General features: G+C 38.3%; 1 protein-coding gene across 3 annotated transcripts in view; it reads right to left on the reverse strand.

Moving 5' to 3' along the window:
* The window catches only part of LOC150108796 (uncharacterized), a 478706-nt gene that overhangs the window by 312010 nt on the left and 146259 nt on the right, over positions 1-20437 (reverse strand). For all 3 annotated transcript variants that reach the window (XM_090403306.1, XM_090403304.1, XM_090403307.1), the window contains exon 6: positions 15830-16026. In XM_090403306.1, coding sequence (XP_090259432.1) covers positions 15830-16026 — 197 coding nt within the window. The remainder of the gene's footprint in view (positions 1-15829; positions 16027-20437) is intronic.

The following is a 20437-nucleotide window of genomic DNA, read 5'->3' on the forward strand; positions in this document are numbered from 1 at the left end:
TATCAGTAAAGCTAAAGACAGGATACCACATGGAATTCTAATCTGTAAACTACAACATATGGGAATGGATATAGGGTTGGTGAGATGGATAGGTGGGTGGTTGATGGAGAGATATCAAAGAGTAGTTTATTCAGGAGTAGAGTCCAAAAGACGGCCTGTGACTAGTGGTGTGCCGCAGGGTTCTGTTCTTGGACCACTGCTGTTTAATCTGTTCATTAACGATATAGGGAAGGATCTAAGTGGAACAGTTCATTTGTTCGCTGATGATGCAAAGTTGGGTAGGGTGATAGTGAACGCAGAAGATGTCAAAATCTTGCAGGATGACTTGGATAGATTGGAGTTCTGGGAGAAGGAGAATGGATGTCAATTTAATGTGACAAAATGTAAGGTTATGCATTTTGGGGTGAAAAGATTAGCAGCAGTATACCACATTGGTGGAACTGTACTCCAGAAGATTGATGAGGCCAGGGACTTGGGAGTGTTGGTGGATAGGGAGATGAAGTTTAGGGGGCACATTGCAAAAGTAGCTAAATCAGCTCATCAACTCACTTGGTTGTTGAAAAATACCTTGACGAGCAGAGACAAGCAAGTTATTGTACTTCTGTACCGAGCCTTGATAAGACCTCATCTCGACTACTGTGCCCAGATTTAATCACCTCGGTTCCTTCTTGATGGGGAGGAGGTGGAGAGGATCCAGAGGCGAGTGACTAAGATGATAGCAGGTCTATGGAATGAACCATATGAGAACAGGTTGAAGATTTGTGGGTTGCAGAAACTAGTTGATAGGTGGAAAAGGAGAGATATGATTGAGACATTCAAATTGCTAAAGGGATTCTATAGGATTAATTCAGAGGATATTTTTGAGATCAGGACTGGTGGTGGGAGAACTAGGGGACACCTATGGAAGCTGGGCAAGAGTGTGGGTAGCAGGGGTGTTAGAGCTGGGTTCTTTACTTTTAGAGTGGTAAATGAGTGGAATAAGCCTGCCAGAGTCTGTTGTGGGTGCTATGACGGTGAGTGAGTTCAAGGCAAGGTATGATAGATACTGTGAGAATGTCGTATAGTTGTGTGGACATGATGTTTAGGGCCTCCCTCAATGAGTCCAAGGACTCCCTGGAGATGCCCGAAATAATAATACTAATAATAATAAAGTCCCCCATAACGACTACTCATTTTTCACTTAGAAAGCTAATTTGCCTAAATATTTCCTGCTCTCTCTGGTTTGTAGCCACATCCCACTAAATATCTTCTTGTATAAATATCTATTATTATAATTATTATTATTATTATACGGCATCTCCATGGAGTCCAAAGACTCATCGCAGGAGACCCAATCTATCCACACAATCTAGCATATCTCTCCTTGAACCCATTAACAGAAAAAACACTCACAACTGACTGTGGTAACCACCCACTCATCCACCACTCTCTAAGCAAAAAATATAGTCCTCACACATACACCTACTGACCACACCTTTATTCAACTTCTGGTCCCTCTAGCCAAATGCTGAAACATTTGCCCTACATCTATCCTATAAAATCCTTTAAGCAACTTAAATGTTTCTATCATATCTCCTCTTTTTCTCTATCAACCAACTTCTGCAATCCACACAGCTTCAATTTATCTTCATAGGGCACATTCCACAGGCCACTCACCAACTTGGTCACTCAACTCTGAATCCTCTCCACCGCTTCCACATCCCCAACCCAGGGGACCTGACTTGAGCACACTAATCCAGATGTCAGCGTATCGAGGCCTTATAAAGATGAATTACAACTTCCTTATCTCTACTTGATTCGAACATGCAGCCTTTTTGGCTGGAGAGTGGATATTCTAACTATTCGGCCAACCAGGCCAGCGATGCTACTATAGGTAGGATTATTGATCTTGATGATTCTCTTCTGTCAAGACGGGTTGAGTACTTCATGAGTCCATCCTCTCCATTCTTCTCTTAATAAAATCTTTCTTGAACGATCTTGAAGGCTGTTGTTCCTAGCAGCTTTCTTAATATTAGTGATCCAGCTTATCCTTGGTCTGCCCCTTGCCCGTTTGGTAGTTTCCGTCTCTGTATGGTAATGTAAAGTAATTTCTATAGGTTCATTCTGTTTACATGTCCATACCATTTTAATCTCCTTTTATTTAGTTTGTCTAATATTAGTTCTTTGTAATTTAGTTCATTCCTCACTATTTGATTGGTCTTTTTCTCAGTCCATTTAATTTGGTTTATTTTTTGTAAACATTTGGATTCAAATGCTTGTGATTTTACTTCTTTTTTCTTTGTTATCCAACTTTCAGATCTGCAGAGGACTACAGGCAATACAATTGAGTTGTATATTTTATTTAGTTTTCTTATTACAGACCAGCCTAAACCTATTCTATAATTTATCATTTTCATAATAGTTTAGATCTTCAGTAATAAGTGATCCCAAATAGTTAAACTGACTTACTTGTTCAATATATTTATTATCAATATTAATGATAACTAATTTATTTTCTTTCCCTATTGAATTATTTTAGTTTTAGTGAAATTTATACTCATATTACATTTATTGCTAATTTGGTTTATTTTACTGATCATGGGGTTCAGATCTTTTTCGCTGTTAGTAAGAAAGACTATATAATCCACATATCTGATACGAGATGTTGGGTTTCCATTTACTAAGAAGCCAGTACATACTTCAAGAGCTTCCCTGACAACATTACTAATATATATATTAAATAAGTATGGTGAAAGTGGACAGCCTTCCATAACTTCTTTTTTCTTCTGTTTCCACTTTATTAAATTTTGCTATTGCTTTTGTGCCTTGATAATATTGCTTAATGAAGATTAATAATTTAGGGATCTATATTACTTTTTTCAAGGAATTTGATCACGTATTTCCTACCTATTGTATTGAAGGGCTATTTATAATCAGTGAAACAGCAATAAAGACGAGAATTGTTTTCTGTTGTAATCTGCTAATCTCTATGTTACAAAAATTGCATCAACTGTTCCTATGCAACTTCTAAAGCCCATTTGTTCTTCTTCTAAGATTTCTTCATAGATAAATTTAATTTGGTTTTGTATACTATGGATGAAAATCTTCTAACCATTGATAAAATAGAGAGATCGGTCTATACAAGGGTGATCTGAAAAGTTCTCGGCCTAACAATGAAAAAACGAATTTATAATTTCAAATTTACTTTTATTTCTCAACACAAAAAATACTAATACATTTATTCCAGCTATGCTCCAGTGCCATTATCCCATCCCTGTAGTGGTTCTCAGTAAGATCTGCAAAATATCCCTCTACAGCTGCAATCACCTCTTGATTCGAAGAGAAACGCTCACTGGCAAGGAAGAGTTTTAGTTTTGGTAAGAGATAGAAGTTAGAGGGAGCCAGATTCAGGGAATAGGGTGGATGTTCCAACAATTCACAGTGCAGATACCTCAATTTTCCCATTGCCAAAACATCTCTGTGGGCAGGTGAAAGATGATATTTTTCTTCTGCAAGCCGGGTCTTTTCTCACGAATTTTTTCGTCTAGTCGGGTTAAAAGATTAGAATAATATTCCCCAGTTATTATTTTACCCTTTTCAAGATAATTAATAAACAAAATGCCTTTAGCATCTCAAAACACCGATGCCATGACTTTTTCTGTTGATGGAACGACTTTGTCTTCTTTGGCATGAACAACCAGATTCTGTCCACTGTTTTGACTGCTGTTTGGATTCTGGTGAGTAATGGTGAATCCAAGACTCATCCATAGTAATAAATCGACCACAAAATCAGTTTTATTCTTGTTCCTTCCTTTCCATGTGATGGTACAATGGGAAGGCATGACACCATCTCAGTCCCCTCAAATTTTATCCAGGCTCTGGAACCGGCATAGCTGACAAATCAGGCCTATGGCTGGGTCAGTATTCTTGATTGTAATCCGTGTGTGTTCATGGGACCAGTTTCCTTGCTTGCGGGATGAAAAACCCAGATAAACTGACAGAAAAAAAACCTACTGTCTTTGCCCAAGGTCGGCTAACTTGGCTATGGCTGAGGAAGATCCTTAAGCTCCTCGCGTCATCAATGGTAATCGAACCTACGACACTCCTTCCCCAGGCATACGACTGTGAAGCGCAAAGCCACTAGGCTAACTGCGCAGACTTATTCTTGTTAAAACGCTCCAAGCACTGCCCAAATATTTTCATGCAAGTGCGTTTTTGATCTGCTGTGAGCTAGCACAGCACTCGTTTTGTGCAAAGCTTTTTCATATGCAATTCTTCATGCAAAATATATCTTATACATTCTTTTAAAATGCCTATGGTCTCAGCAATTTCATGCACTTTCACTTGCAGGTCATCCAACACCATGTCATGCACTTGATCGATGATTTCTGGTGTTGTCACACTTTTTGGACATCCTTCACGTGGATCATCTTCAAGGCTGGTACAGCCACGTTTAAACTCGACAGCCCAATTCTTAATTGTCATAAATGAAGGAGGAGTGCCCATAAACTTTTATGAACTTCAAATGAATTTCTTTTGGCATTAAATCATCTTTTACAAAGAATTTTATAACCACACAATACTCAATTTTATCCATTTTGAGGGATATAGACAACATTTTTGCTTCAGACAGCTGTATAAAACAAACTACTTAATAGAATGACTTGCAATTTCACATGGATGCTTATGACAGATGTACCAACTTAGAAAAAAAAAAATCGTGCTGATTGTGTTTCCATCTATGGTCGAGGCCGAGACCTTTTTTAGACCACCCTCGTAGTTAGCACACAATATTTTTTATCAACTTTATTATTATTATTATTATTCAGGTCTCCATGGAGTCAAAAGACTCATTGTGGGAGGTAGCTCCTAGGAAACACAAAGTCTATCACACCACTCGTTGAACTAACTGACCGTTCTTGCTCTCACCAGTCTATCAGGCAATACATTCCACTTCAACCACTCTCCATGTAAAGAAACCATTCCTCACCCTCTTTCTCACAGCTTCCTTTTGTAACTTCCAGGGATGATCCCTTGTCATTGCTCCTTCCAGATGTTCCACCAAGCGAAAGAACACCAGAGTGTCAACCATGTAACTTCCTCTCAACAGTTTAAAACTCTCAATCATATCACCTCTCCTTCTACTATCTACCAAACTCTACATTCCACATTCTCTCAGCTGATTCTTGCCTCTGTACCCTTCTACAGTTAATTTATCTCCTTTAAATCCTGGGGACCAAATTTGAGAACAATAGTCTAAGTTTGATCTGATCAGGGTCTTATACAATGGAACAATAACTCTTTTATCTCTGCAGGTCAGCATCCTTCTCAGTATTGCAGCAATCTTCTGGGTTACGTTCACCACCTTTGCAATATGCTCATTGAATTTCAGTTTTCTATCAATCATCGTCCCCAGATCTCTTGTCTCCCCTACTTCCTCCAGTATAGCTCCTCCTATTGAGTATGCATCCTACCATCGATAGATCCCAAACTTCAGGACTTTACATTTTGCTCCATTAAACTGACACATCCCCATTCATTTGCCGATCTGTTTAGTTTATTCAAATCCTCTTACAGAACTGCCACATCTGCAGTATTACTAATAACCCTGCCCAGCTAAATATCATCTGCAAACAGCTGAATATTCCCCTGCAATCCATTGACAATGTCATTGATATAAAAATTAAACAATATAGGTCCAGTACTGAGACCTGTGGGACCCCACTTATAACCAACTGTCTCCTTGATATTATCCCACCATACACAACTCTCTGATACCTATCGGACAGCCAATCCTGAATCCAGTTGACTAACCAGACATCTAAACCCGAAAACCCAAAAAATGGCAGTATATGCCTTTCCCTCATCAACTGCTCTAGTCACTTTATTATAAAAGCAATCATATTACTAAAGCAAAAGTGCCCCTGCATTGACACACCGACTCATTCAGAAACAGCAATCTCTCCAGAAGCATACGTCCTTCCTCATTCAAATGCACTCCAAGCATCGACATATTCCAATCCTCTCTTCTGACACATTCTGGCTATTATGCTATTCATTATTACTGCTCTTCTGCTCAGCTCATCATTATCATACCTGGGCAACACACACTATCTTTCCTCTCTGCATTTTCTTTTGTTCAACTTCAAGAATGAATCTCAGATCTCTCTCACCACTCGATTTACACTGCTTCTCAAGTCATTCATACCCACCATCTCAATCATGTCATCCACCCCTTCGCCCCGCTTAATTGCCATAGCCACACTTTGTATCGTTCCTCCAGGCAAACACTCCTCTTTGCATCCTATCTTGCACACTACAGATCATCGAGTCTTCCATATATATCACACCTCTTACCAGTCTGTTCCTTGATTGCTCACCTGCATTCAGTACTCTCTCTTCTATAACAGTTTCTTTCTGTGTTCCCCTATTTATCTGCTATCCTGGCATCACTCTATCCCTGGTTCAAGCACCTTTTTGATGCAATGAATTATTTTTGGTATCTTCCAACTTTAGTAAATTTCTCTTCGATAATTATTTTATTAATTATTTTTCTTAGGTAATTTATAACTCTTTCTCTGCCTTCTTTTCATAATTCTTTTGGAATGTTATTAAAACCAGTAGCTTTCGCATCTTTCATTTCGTTGATAATCCTTTCATAATTTTTGGTGGTTCTCTGGAACTTGGGTTAGGTTCTGATAAATGGTTTGTGTTATTGTTTCCAAAGTTTATAGTGAGATAGTTGTACCATATTTTCTTCATTTCATCTTCATTTCTTGTAATTTTTCCATTTTGATCTATTAGTGCGATTGTTTTAGGAACATACGTTTTAGATATTTCCTAAATATACATAAATTGCAGTACCCCCCCCCCAAAAAAAACAATAGTTTCTGTGATCTGCACTTCCAAGCTCACACTGAGCAGCATTTCTCAAGATACACTTATCTCAAATTCGTTCAAATGTAATCCATCAGCCTTAATCAAATTCAAATTCAAATGTAATCCATCAGCCTTAATCAAATTCAAATTCAAATGTAATCCATCAGTGATGAATAAGTCCCTTCATCACTGACTTCTACACATCCATAACATTCACACATTCATTCTGTACAACCTATACGTTGACTCATTTGCAATCATGACCTTCTTCAAATGTAATCCGTTGGCCTTTCATCACTGAACTCCCTCCAAACACCCACACATTCATTCTGTATAACCTACACAGACTCATTTGCAATAATGGCTTTCGTCACAACTTTCCTCCATTATGCTGTAACAGCAGACTGCATTATTTACTTTCTCAACCTTCTTATTCACTACCATTAACTTTTTCATATTTTCTCACATACCACACTTGTTACCTGCCAGCTCATTTGTAGCTCTCAAAATAAATACCTTTCACTTTGCTCTCCTTAGAGGAGAGCAAAGTGAAAGGAATACATCACTAAATCCAATAAGGATTTAGTGATGCATTCTAAGGATGCATCACTAAATCCTTATTCTTTGCCTCGGGGAAACACAATTTCATCATACTATCCTTAAGCATGCCTCTTGCCATGGAGTCTCCACACAAAACTCTCTCCTTACATTATTCTCTCTCTTTGACTTTATTATACTTGAAAAGAAATTATATTCTTGTTTTAATGCTTCCCCAAGTGTAAGAAAACAAAGTTTGCATATGTAGGCTGTCATATCAACTGCTTATTATCCCATAATGCAAAGCACAGCTCACACTTCCTTTTAGACATGTACAAGAATACCTTGTATAGTGTAGTCAATTGGTTCCAAGAAGCGTCTGCGCTATGCAAAACCGCGTTGTTCAAGGTTTATTTATAAAGATTTTCAATTTAATTTGTTTATTACAAAAATTTAGGATAATAAAAATGTTTAAAAATGAAAAAAAATTGTTATTTTTATTAACTAAATAACAAATAAAATCCTTTTAAACTGATATAAAAGTTGTAGAAAACAAAACAAATATTGCTTCAATTTTAGCATATACAGTAATTTACTTTTTACTAAAGGAGTCTTTTAGTGTTCGTTGAACCATCCTTGTCTTCTTTGTCTCTTTCAAGTACTAGATCTCTGTAGCATTTGATGGCATTATTGAGACTTTGTTTCACTTTGATGCTTCTTTCCAAATTCGGGTCGGCATTTATGAGAAAGTCAGAAGCTTCATCGATTTTTCTCACAAAAGTTGAAAGGTCAGCAAAGGAAAATTCTTCAACCATGACATCAGTGGGGTCATCTTTGTCTTCTTCTGCTTCATAGGCTTGTTGTTGTTCCAACTCCAAAAGGGTTTCATCATCCAGATCATTTGAATGAGAATCAATCATTCATTCACATTGTTACAATCTAAACTCGTAAAACCAAGATCTTTGCCCATCTGCACAATTTCTGTTGAGATTTCCTCTTTCTGTGCTGCAAAGGCAACAATCCTTTGAACAATTCGGCAAGATATTATGCCATACTCTCATGTTGCTTCGAGTCACCTCTTGCCAAGATTCATAAATATTTTGAATGGCATCTTTTATGTTAAATTTCTTCAAAAATTCACTCAAAGTCCAAGAATTTTCTTCTGGTGTAGCTTTAATAGCTTGAGCAAAAGTTCGTCTTAAATAGTAAGCTTTGAAAGTGGAGATAATGCCTTGATCCATCAGCTGCAAAATTGATGTTGTGTTGGGAGGAAAAAAATGAATCTTGACATTTTCATCTAAGTCAGTCAATAGAGTTGGATGGCCTGACACATTGTCTAATAAAAGCAATTCATTGCTTTTATTAGACAATGTGCCAGGAATGGTATTCCTTTCAATTTTGAAAGGAATATCATTCTTTTTTACAATAGCTTTTAACTTCCGGGCAAAAACAAGTTTTAAAGCAGTCTTCGAAAATTGAACGAGTCGCCCATGCTTTTTTATTCGAACGCCAATGAACAGGTAAATTGTTCTTTGTAAAGCCCTTAAGAGCTCTTGGGTTTTCCGCTCTGTACACTAACAGTGGCTTCAATTTTAAATCACCTGATGCATTACCTTCTAGTAAAAGTGTCAATCGGTCTTTTGACACTTTATATACCCAGCTTGTGTTTTTTTCTTCTCTGCTAGAAATGTGCGCGATGGCATTCTTTTCCAGAACAAGCCAGTGTTGTCAGCGTTAAAAATTTGATCATCTGTGTAACCTTCCTTCTCAATAAGCTCCTTCAATTCATTGGGAAATAATTCTGCAGTTTTAGTGTCAGCACTTGCCTTTCACCATGGATTCTTATGTCATGGAGTCCATACGCTTTTTGAAATTGTAGAACCACCCGCAACTTGCTATAAAAGTTTCACTGGTTGTACCGCCTTCATTTTCGCTTTCATTTTCTTTTATTTTGCCATATAGATTTGTTGCTTTTGCCTGGATTATCATTCGACTCAAAGGAATCTTTTTCTGATTACAATCTTCAATCCAGATCATTAGAAAGCGTTCCATATTTTCCATTGTAGAAGATCGATTTCTCTTGATCACTTTTGACATATAAGAAGCGGTGCTCTTTCCATGTTGTTTAATCTTTTCTTTGCTCTGAATAATTGTTCATACAGATGATTCATTCATTGAATTCTCACGTGCTATTTTAGCAAACGAAGTGCCATTCTCCTGACATTTTATAATTTCAAGTTTCTAATGTCAATTCTCTAATGTCAACCACTTGCGGGTTTTTGTTACTCCAACAGTGTCCTCTTTGTTTTGTCCCTTTTCACTCATACTTAAATAACAAAAAAAATTAACGTAAATAATAAAATGCCGCAGAGAAATAACATGTTTACGTGAGAGCCAATCAAATAACTACTGCATAAACGTGGCTCGAGAGCCACGTTTATGCAGTAGTTATTTGATTGGCTCTCGAGCCACGTTTATGCAGTAGTTGCACGGGAGTCGCCGTGCAACTACTTGCAGCGCACGGGAGTCACCGGTCACTCTTGACAATGTTAGCGTAATAATGATAAGTGTAATAATAAAAATCGCGTTAGACCAAAACCCACATTGTTCAAGGTATTCCTGTATATGCTATGTATTGTGGTAAAGTTCAGTACCCAGACCAGTTTCAACCTTGATTGAGGTGGAACAGCATGTTCAAAACCTCCAAAGTTCTAAAAACTTGGAACTGGTGACCTTTAAAAGGCTCGTATCTACAAACTTGTCAGTGTCCACAAAGGGGTCATCGTCTAGAATCTCTACCTGATAACCAAGCTTAACCTCAGCCCATCACAACCAGAAGCAAGTCTGCTACCATGCCAAGCCACTGGAGAACATGAGATTACTGTTCTTATGGTTCTTACGGTGAACAAGCAGAGGCCTTAAGAGAGCAAAAGTGCTCTACTCTCACGGAATCAAGGCCCTCAGTGGGAGTCAGACCTGGGAGAGATACTGGTTTCAACCTTTATTGAGATCTTATCAGTGGGAGCCAGACCCAGGTAGATACTAAAGTTCAATCAATGCAGAAGTCATATTTCCCATATATATATATATATATAAGTAGAAAAATGGTGTTGACATCTCAGGTTATTAAATCCTCTGGATTAGAGAAAACTGTTGGAATGTTTACTTAGTTATAAAGTAAATTATATTTGACAGGAAACTATATTCATGCTTTAATCATTCCCTCAAGTGTAAACAAATGAAGTCTGCACACAAAGTATCTTCATGACTAGTCTACTTATATAGTTAAAGGGACTAGATACTTCATGTGTAAACTCTGCTGACATACATGAGAATTAAAAGAAAAATTTAATTTCTTTGTCAAGTATACTATAATATACTATACTGCACTTCATAACCAGAAGAAAAAACTTCCTACATCCCTCTTTCAAAGGCAGCTTTCTTTGCACCCCCTCCCTTCCTTTGCTTCTTTGCTGTACAGCTTGCACTACTACTCCTCTCCTGATTATTGTCTCAATATAATTCATCCTAGTTTCTTGACAAAAATAACAGAGAACTTGTTTATCTGATCAGTATCCCTAGTCAAAATGGCATCTGACTGATTTATATTTTGTTTGTGGTTTAAGTAAATACAGAATACACCTGTGATTAGCTAAGTTTCAAATTGCCAGTTCATTGCATTGCCTCATTTATTGAGTATCCAGGCGAAAACCTAGTAACCACAGAAGGTCAGGATTGGATAATTAGGCTGATGCTTGTCCTAGCTGAGTCTCCACATTCCATACAACTATGTAGAGGTCCTGACAAGTCATCTAGCTATCTAAGCTGTCTTCCAGATATATACAAACATAAATCTGCAAAAAAATTTTATAATCAAACTACATTACATAAGTTTCCTTTGCTTAATTATTAACTAATGATAGTAATATGTACTCTACTGCATCTTTTTTTTTTCATTACTTGTTAACATTATCCTTTCCTTTGTTGTTGCATGGTGATCAGCATTCATTTCAGACAAATTATGGAGATTACAACCATGTTAGAAATATTTACTTTAATTTCCTGACATTTTGACCTTCATATTAAGGTCATCATCATCTAAAGTATATATATATATATATATATATATATATATATATATATATATATATATATATATATATATATATATTACATATTATTATTATTATTATTATTATTATTATTCAGGCCTCCAAGGAGTCAAAAGACTCATCGAGGGAGGTCCTTTCTAAGACATAAAGTCTGTCAAGACTCATCGAGGGGAAGTCCCCCCCTGAGAAACACAAAGTTTATCATACCACTCCTTAAACCCACTGACCGTTCTCGCTCCCACCACTCCATCAGGCAATGCATTCCACGGCTCAACCACCCTCCACACAAAGAAACCACTCCTTACCCTCTTGCTCACAGTTTCCTTTCGTAACTTCCAGGGATGGCCTCTTGTCATCACTCCTTCCCGCTGATCAACCAAGCGAAAGAACTCCCCAGTGTCAACCCTGTAACCACCTCTCAACAGTTTAAAAGTCTCAATCATATCACCTCTCCTTCTTCTATCCACCAAACTCTGCAGTCCACATTCTCTAAGCCGATCCTCATAACTATCCTTGTACAGCCCTGAAACCATCTTTGTCATCCGTCTTTGTATCCTTTCCACGGTTAATTTATCCCCTTCAAATCCTGGGGACCAAATCTGAGAACAATAGTCCAAGTGTGGTCTGATCAGAGACTTATACAACGGAATGATAACCCTCTTATCTCTGCAGGTCAGTGTCCTTCTCATAATAGCAGCAATCCTCTGTGTTACCTTCACCACCTTTGCAATATGTCCCCTAAACTTCAGGTTTCTATCAATCATCAACCCCAGATCTCTTGTCTCCCCTACTTCCTCCAGTATAACTCCTCCCATAGAGTATGCAGCATCCCATCGATGTTTCCCAAACCTCAAGACCTTACATTTTGCTGCATTAAACTGACACCCCCATTCATTTGCCCATCTATCTAGCTTATTTAAATCCTCTTGCAGGGCTACCACATCTGCACTATTACTAATAATCCTTCCAAGCTTCGCATCATCCGCAAACAACTGAATATCCCCCTGCAATCCACTGGCTATGTCATTGATATAAAGGTTAAACAATATAGGTCCTAGTACTGAGCCCTGTGGGACCCCACTTGTAACCCTCTGCCTCCTGGAAACTGCTCCACCATACACAACTCTCTGATACCTATCAGACAGCCAATCCTGAATCCAGTTGACCAATCTGACATCCAGACCCATGTGCTGCAACTTAAATATCAGCTTATCATGTGGCACCCTGTCAAATGCCTTCGCCAAGTCTAAGAAAATTGCAGTATATGCCTTTCCCTCATCTAATGCTCTTGTAACTTTATTATAAAAGGCTAGCATATTGCTAAAACAAGAGCGTCCTTTCACAAATCCATGTTGATTCTCACAGATAACATTACCCTCATCTGCCCAATGCTGTACACGGTCCCTCACTACTTTCTCCAAGATCTTAACAACTACTGATGACACACAGACTGGCCTATAATTAGACACTTCCAGTCTGTTACCACCCTTATGCAATGGCACTATCTTACCTTCCTTCCATTCCCTGGGCACCTTTGCCAAAGCCAGACTTTCATTGAAAAGCCACGTTAAAGGTATTGTCAATTCCCTAGCACATTCTCTCAAAACTCGTGGCGAAATACCATCCAGTCCCACAGCTTTACTGACATCCAGAGTACTCAGTATCTGAAACACACTCTCCTCCTGTACCTCCAGACCTCGTACCAGTCCTATCCCTCTAGCATTAAAACTGACTCCTCTAGGATGAAATACTCCAATAAAGTGTTCATTGAACAATTCCACTATGTCCTCTGCATCAGTCACTCTATTCCCATTTTTATCCCACAATATCATTCTTCCACAGTCATTTCTCCTCCTACTGGCCACATAGCTAAAAAATTCCCTAGGATTTTCTTTGGATCTTAGGGCCAATCTCCTCTCATATTCCAGTTTCGCTTTCCTTACCACACGAGTCACTCTTCTGGCCTGTGTCTTATATAATATATATATACTACATATATATATATTACATATAATATATATATATATATATTACATAGTAATATATATATTACATAGTAATATATATATATATATATATATATATACAGAATATTGCATTTCAAACATTATTAAATCTAGCCTTTCTGATCATGCCCTGAAAACTTTACATAGAATTGACATTTGTTGTTTATATCACCAAAATGTGGTATCAATGTAAATTTAAGGAGGCCTGTGAAATTTTTAATAACCACTGTAATCTTAACAATAATGACACTCTAAAAATCACAAGAATATGGAAGACACATATTCTATCCACATAACTTTGTGGATAAAGTATGTGTCTAAGAGTTAATTATAAATAGGACTGTAAGTAATCAAGGATCTTAACTCTAATATAATAACTCTCATGTTAAATTAGGACACCACCTTTGCTGTAATAAAACTATCTATATGAATTTGTTCTCTGATGATGTTATAAATAGAATATAATTTTGATGTAATTTTTTTTTCCAACTAGAGGTCAAGCCAGTAGAATAAAGGTTGATCAAATCATTGTCTCTTTGGCATACTGTTTTAAAAGTAATATACCTTGTCTCTGCATCTATATATGTGTGTACTCCAGATGATGACCTGATGACCTTAGTATGAAAATCGAAACTTTGGGAAATTAAAGTAATTATTTCTAACACAGTTGTAGTCTCGATAATTTGTCTGAAATGAAAATAAGCAAAATAAGTTTAAATTATTATTATTACCCCAAGACCTCATGGAGTCAAAGACTCATCCAGGTGGTCCTTTTATCACACACACAGCTATCATACCATGCCTTGAACACATTCAACCTCCTTGAAGACACCACACTCTCAGATAAGGCAATCATTTACACCTCTGCAAGAAAAAAACCTACCCCTCATTCCTGTACTCACACCCTATTTATACAGTTTCCAGGGATGACCTCTGGTTCTCCCCCGATCTCACACTGTTTTATGTACAACTTCTCCAGCATTGATCCTATAACAATCCCTTACCAACTTGTAGGTCTCCATCATATGTTCCCCCCTTCCTCCTGTCCACCAGACTCTGCAAATTATATCTTCTCAATCTTTCCTCATACTCGACATTCCAGAGGTCAGAAACTACCTTAGTCAATTGCCTCTGGACCCTCTCTAACATCTCTTCATCCTTCTGAAAACCAGGTGACCAAATCTGGGCACAATAGTCCATGTGTGGTCTAATCAAAGCCTTATACAATGGAACAAGAATCTCCCTACTTCTGCACGTCAGTGTCCTCCACATCATTCCCAGAAGCCTTTGTGTTGTCTTCACAATTTTGGCTATGTGTCCCCTAAATTTCAGATCCTTATCCACTATCACCCCCAGATCTCTCTTATTCTTCCACCTCCAACAATATATCCTCACCAAGCATAAATTCTGCATCCCATCTCTGTTTTCCAAATTTTAAAACCTTACATTTTGCAACATTGAACTCACCTCTCCATTTCCGTGCCCAATCACTCAATTTATTCAAGTCTTCTTGTAAGGCCACAACATCTTCACTACTCTTTATGGTTCGTCCCAACTTTGCATCATCTGCAAACAACTGAATATCTCCATCCAAATCTTTGCCAATATCATCAATATACAAGTTAAACAGTAATGGCCCTAAAACAGAACCCTGAAGCACTCCACTAGTGACTTTCCTTTTCCAGGATATCGCTCCACCATACACAACTTGTTGATACCTATCAGATAGTCAGTCTCCAATCCAATGCACTAATCTAATATCCAACCCCATCCACTCTAGTTTGACTATCAACTTATCATGCAGTAATCTATCAAAAGCCTTTGCAAAATCTAAGTATGTTACTATGTATCCTTCTCCTCTGTCCAAGGAAGCAGTCACCTCATTGTAATAAGTAAGTAGATTACTAAAGCATGACCTTCCTTTAGTAAATCCATGCTGTCCATCAAAGATAATACCATTGTTGTCAATCCAATTCTGGGCCCTAGTTCTCACAAGCTTCTCCAACAACTTAACCACAACACCTGACACACAGATAGTTTGATGCTTGAGTTCTATCACCTCCTTTATGAAGTGGCACAATCTTGCCCTCCTTCCACTACTTAGGAACTTGACCCAGTGCAAGACTCGTATTAAAACAATATGTCAAGACAGGTGTCAACTCCCTGGCACATTCCTTCAGAATACATGGTGATATATTATCAAGTCCCACAGCCTTATTAACATCTAGTTTACTCAACTCCCCATACACATATGGCTCACTTACATCCCCATCATCTATACGGTAAATTATACCATATAAGTTAAGTGAATCGTACCATGGTCCTTAACAAGCTCATCAATTTTTTTTGTGTCAGGAGAGCTTGACTCTGTAGATACTTCTGAACTTTGAGGAGTTGTAACAACAAAGAATTCATGACGAATGAGAGGAGGAGAGCCTACTAATGTTTCAAAGCGACCAAACTCAGGATCAAAAGTAGTGAGAACTGGGTCCTCAAAAGTAACTGCGGCAGGCCTAAATAAAATAAAAAAAAAATGTACTTACTTACTTGACTAAGGAAACAAGTATATACAAGTATACTATATTTTAACATTTATAGAGTAAACTGTTATCATGAGTTTAGCCAAAGTTATCATTCTTTGCATCAGGCAAATATTTCATTCATAACTTCTCATAGTGAATAAAAGTGGAGGTAACTTTGTAGGAAAAATTTTGCAATCTATCCACGGACACCAATACAAACAGATTTGAAACATTCATCTCAGTAGGGAAATTCTATATTTCACTACTCTATTTCAGGAATTTCACTATTATTATTATTATTATTATTATTATTACGGACGACTAAAAGGAGTCCTTAGACTCATCGAGGGAGGCCCTAAACATCATGTCCATCACAACTATTCGACATTCACACAGTATCTATCATACTTTGCCTTAAACTCATTCACTGTCATAGCACCCACAACAGACTGAGGCAGCTTATTCCACTCATTCACCACTCTAAAAGTAAAAAACCCAGCTCTAACCACACTCTTGCCCAGCTTCCTAGTCCTCCCACCACCAATCCTGTTCTCAAAAATATCCTCTGAATTAATCCTATAGAAACCCTTCAGCAGTTGGAATGTCTCAATCATATCTCCCCTGTTCCGCCTATCAACCAATTTCTGCAACCCACAAATCTTTAACCTGTTTTCATAAGGTTCATTCCATAGACTTGTTACCATCTTGGTCACTCGCCTCTGGATCCTCTGGATCCCATCAAGAAGAAACCTAGGCGACTAGATCTGTGCACAGTAATCAAGATGGGGTCTTATCAAGGCTCGATACAGAGGAACAATAACTTGCTTATCTCTGCTCATCAAAGTATTCTTCGGCATCCAAGTGATTTGATTAGCTGATTTAGCCACTTTTTCTATGTGCCCCTAAACTTCAACTCCCTATCCACCAACACTCCCAAGTCCCTGGCCTCATCAATCTCCTAGAGTACAGTTCAACCAATGTGATATACTGCTGCTAATCTTTCACCCCAAAATGCATAACCTTACACTTTGCCACATTAAATTGACATCCATTCTCCTTAGCCCAGATCTCCAATCTATCCAAATCAGCGTGCAAAATTTTGACATCTTCAGCATTCACTATTGCCCTACCAACTTAGCATCATCAGCAAACAAATGAACAGTTCCTCTCAGATCCTTCCCTATATCGTTAATGAACAAATTAAACAGCAGTGGTCCAAGAACAGAACCCTGCGGCACACCACTAGTCACAGGCTGTCTTTTGGACTCTACTCCTGAGTAAACTACTTTCTGGTATCTCTCCATCAACCACCCTCCTATCCACCTCACCAACCCTACATTCCCATATATTGCAGTTTACGGATTAGACTTCCATGTGGTATCCTGTCAAAGGCCTTAGCCAGGTCCAGCAGTATCACTGTAAACCCATTACCCTTATCCAGTTCAGCCGTCACTGTGTTATAAAACCTGAGCAAGTTACTGAGGCATGATCTACCCTTCACAAAACCATACTGTCCCCCATACAGTAGTATCTCATTTTCATCAATCCATTGATGAAATGGATTGATGAAATTGACTTGACTTCCCTTGAAAATCCCTTGACTACTTTCTCCAAGACCTTGAAAACAACTCCTGATATGCTGATCAGTCGGTAATTTGCAATAGTAGTCTTGGATCCTCCTTTATGCAGTGGAACTATTTTCCCCTCCTTCTATCCCTTTGGGACTAAACCAGACCCGAGACTCAGATTAAACAATAAGGTCAAGGTCACTGATAATTCTTTAGCTGCTTCAAGTAAGACCCATGCTGATATACCATCCAATCCCACAGATGTATTCACATTAATGTTCTGTAATAGACTATTCACCTCCACTTCATTCACCACAATTCCCATATAAACTAATGGTTCCTTCATTCCTTCAATGTCACCACCTGGATGATATACTCTTGCAAAGTGCTCACTCAGTAATTCCACTATATCAACTGATTCAGTGACCTCCCTACCATCACCATTCCTTAAAATCATTCTGCTGTGTACAGTTTTTCTTTTAGTAGCAGAATATTGAAAGAACTGTTTGGGATTCTCTTTAGCTTGCATGGCTAATTTCCTTTCATAATTCGTTTTTGCTTTTCTCACCACACTCATTACCCTTCTGGCCTGCACTTTATACCGTTCATGTGCCTGCAGGTCACCTTTCTCCTTAAATTCCTTCCACAGTTGTTTCTTTTTTTTTACAACTCAATTTTAATGGTGTTATTCATCCATTTAACCCCTACTTGATTTATTATTCAGACTCTAGGTATGCAGTCAGCCATAACCTCCTGCAAATGGTCCTTGACCACTTCCCATGCCCTATCAACATCCTGCCCTTGCAGTTTTACATGCCATTGCACTGAACCAAGCAATCTCCTAAGCTTGTCATAATTGCCAGTACGGTTATTCCTCATGTACCCGGTCTTAATCGAAAATTTCACACATTTAGCCACCTCCCAGGTCAAGACCCTATGATCACTCTCACTAATAGGTGGCAACATGGTCATATTCATTACAGTCAAATTCTCAGATGCTATTACTAGGTCAAGCACTCTCAAACCCCTAGTATTTTCCATTACATGCTGTCTCAGATAGTTATCCCTCAGTAACTGAAAAAAATCCAGTTCCTTCCTCACATGTGTTCTCTCCTCCTTCCAGTCAATGTTACCATAGTTGAAATCCCCCATAATAATTACCCTCCTTCCACTCATTTCATCAATTTTCCTATGCATACTATCTCCGCCATCTATTCCATCACCTGGTCTATAGCAGCACCCAACTGTACATTTTGTTCCGTTAGTCTCAATTTCAAACCAAACTGCCTCAAATGAAGCTCTTTTCACTATCCTGCAATACAACTTCTATTCATTCTCCTTGGTTGCAGTTCATCAGTTATCATCAATAACACTCCCCCCCCCCCCCATTTTATTCTCTCTCTCTATCCCTCCTGAACACACTAACTATATCATCTTCTGTCAGCCATGTTTCACTAATGCCAATAATCTGTGGCCAGGAAGAGCCAACCTAGGCCAAAAATTCTTCCTTCTTGTTCCTAATACTCCTGGCATTAGTATACATGAAATGCAGAGATCCATTTGTCCCACTCCTATCTTGATGAGTTATACTAACTATCCCATTCTGATTTCTTGTCTTTCGTACTGGCTCGGACACATTATAAACATTCTTACACTCAACTGCCTCACTGATATCTGCATATCCACTTCCTCCCCTCCTTAATAGTTCTAGTTTCCTTGATTATGCACATCCACTCTCACTTCACTTAGCAACACTTTTTCCAGTCTTCGCACACCAAATCCATTCAAATGTAAGCCATCCATCTTGTACAAATCCTTTCGCCCATCAAACTCACTCCAAACATCCACAAACTCCACACAACACCATCTGCATAACCTGCGCATAAAGTCATTTGTGATTATGGCCCTCTTTCTAAACTCTTCTCTGTCATACTGCGTCAACAAACTCACTATCCTAACTCTGTCGCTTTTTTCTTTCGCTACCTCTAATAATTCCTTCACGTCCTCTCTCGTATCAAATTTATCTCCTTTCAAATCATTCGTTCCCGCTACAACTATCATTTCTTTCACCCTCTGCTTCTGCGCTCTAATACTATCACTTACATCCTTAATTTTTGCACCTAAGTGTACTATATTTCAGGAATTGCATCTTCTGTTACAGTAGTTCGATACAACTTTTGTGCTGAAGGTAGTCAATGTTTCTCAGCCATATACTGTCATTAAGGCAATCAAAATTTTCTCAATCTTAAGGTAATCTTTTGATTGAACAAACTTGAAAAGCTTAAATTTCTAACAATGGATTTATTTCAGCTAAAATGATATAAGCATACTAATGGGGTGTAATGACAGAATTTGTGGCAATTAAAACAAACCTCACATATGCACTTCTTTAACATTATTGAAGTTCTACAATGAAAAAAATCCAGATATGATACTGATTATTATTATTATTCAGGCCTCCAAGGAGTCAAAAGACTCATCGAGGGAGGTCCTTCCTAAGACATAAAGTCTGTCAAGACTCATTGAGGGGAGGTCCCCCCCTGAGAAACACAAAGTCTATCATACCACTCTTTAAACTCACTGACCGTTCTCGCTCCCACCACTCCATCAGGCAATGCATTCCACGGCTCAACCACCCTCCACACAAAGAAACCACTCCTTACCCTCTTGCTCACAGTTTCCTTTCGTAACTTCCAGGGATGGCCTCTTGTCATCACTCCTTCCCGCTGATCAACCAAGCGAAAGAACTCCCCAGTGTCAACCCTGTAACCACCTCTCAACAGTTTAAAAGTCTCAATCATATCACCTCTCCTTCTTCTATCCACCAAACTCTG

Source organism: Typopeltis vanoorti, chromosome 2 (genome assembly GCF_054136105.1).
Source record: "Typopeltis vanoorti isolate ZY-2024b chromosome 2, IOZ_Tvanoo_1.0, whole genome shotgun sequence".
NCBI lineage: Eukaryota > Metazoa > Arthropoda > Arachnida > Uropygi > Thelyphonidae > Typopeltis > Typopeltis vanoorti.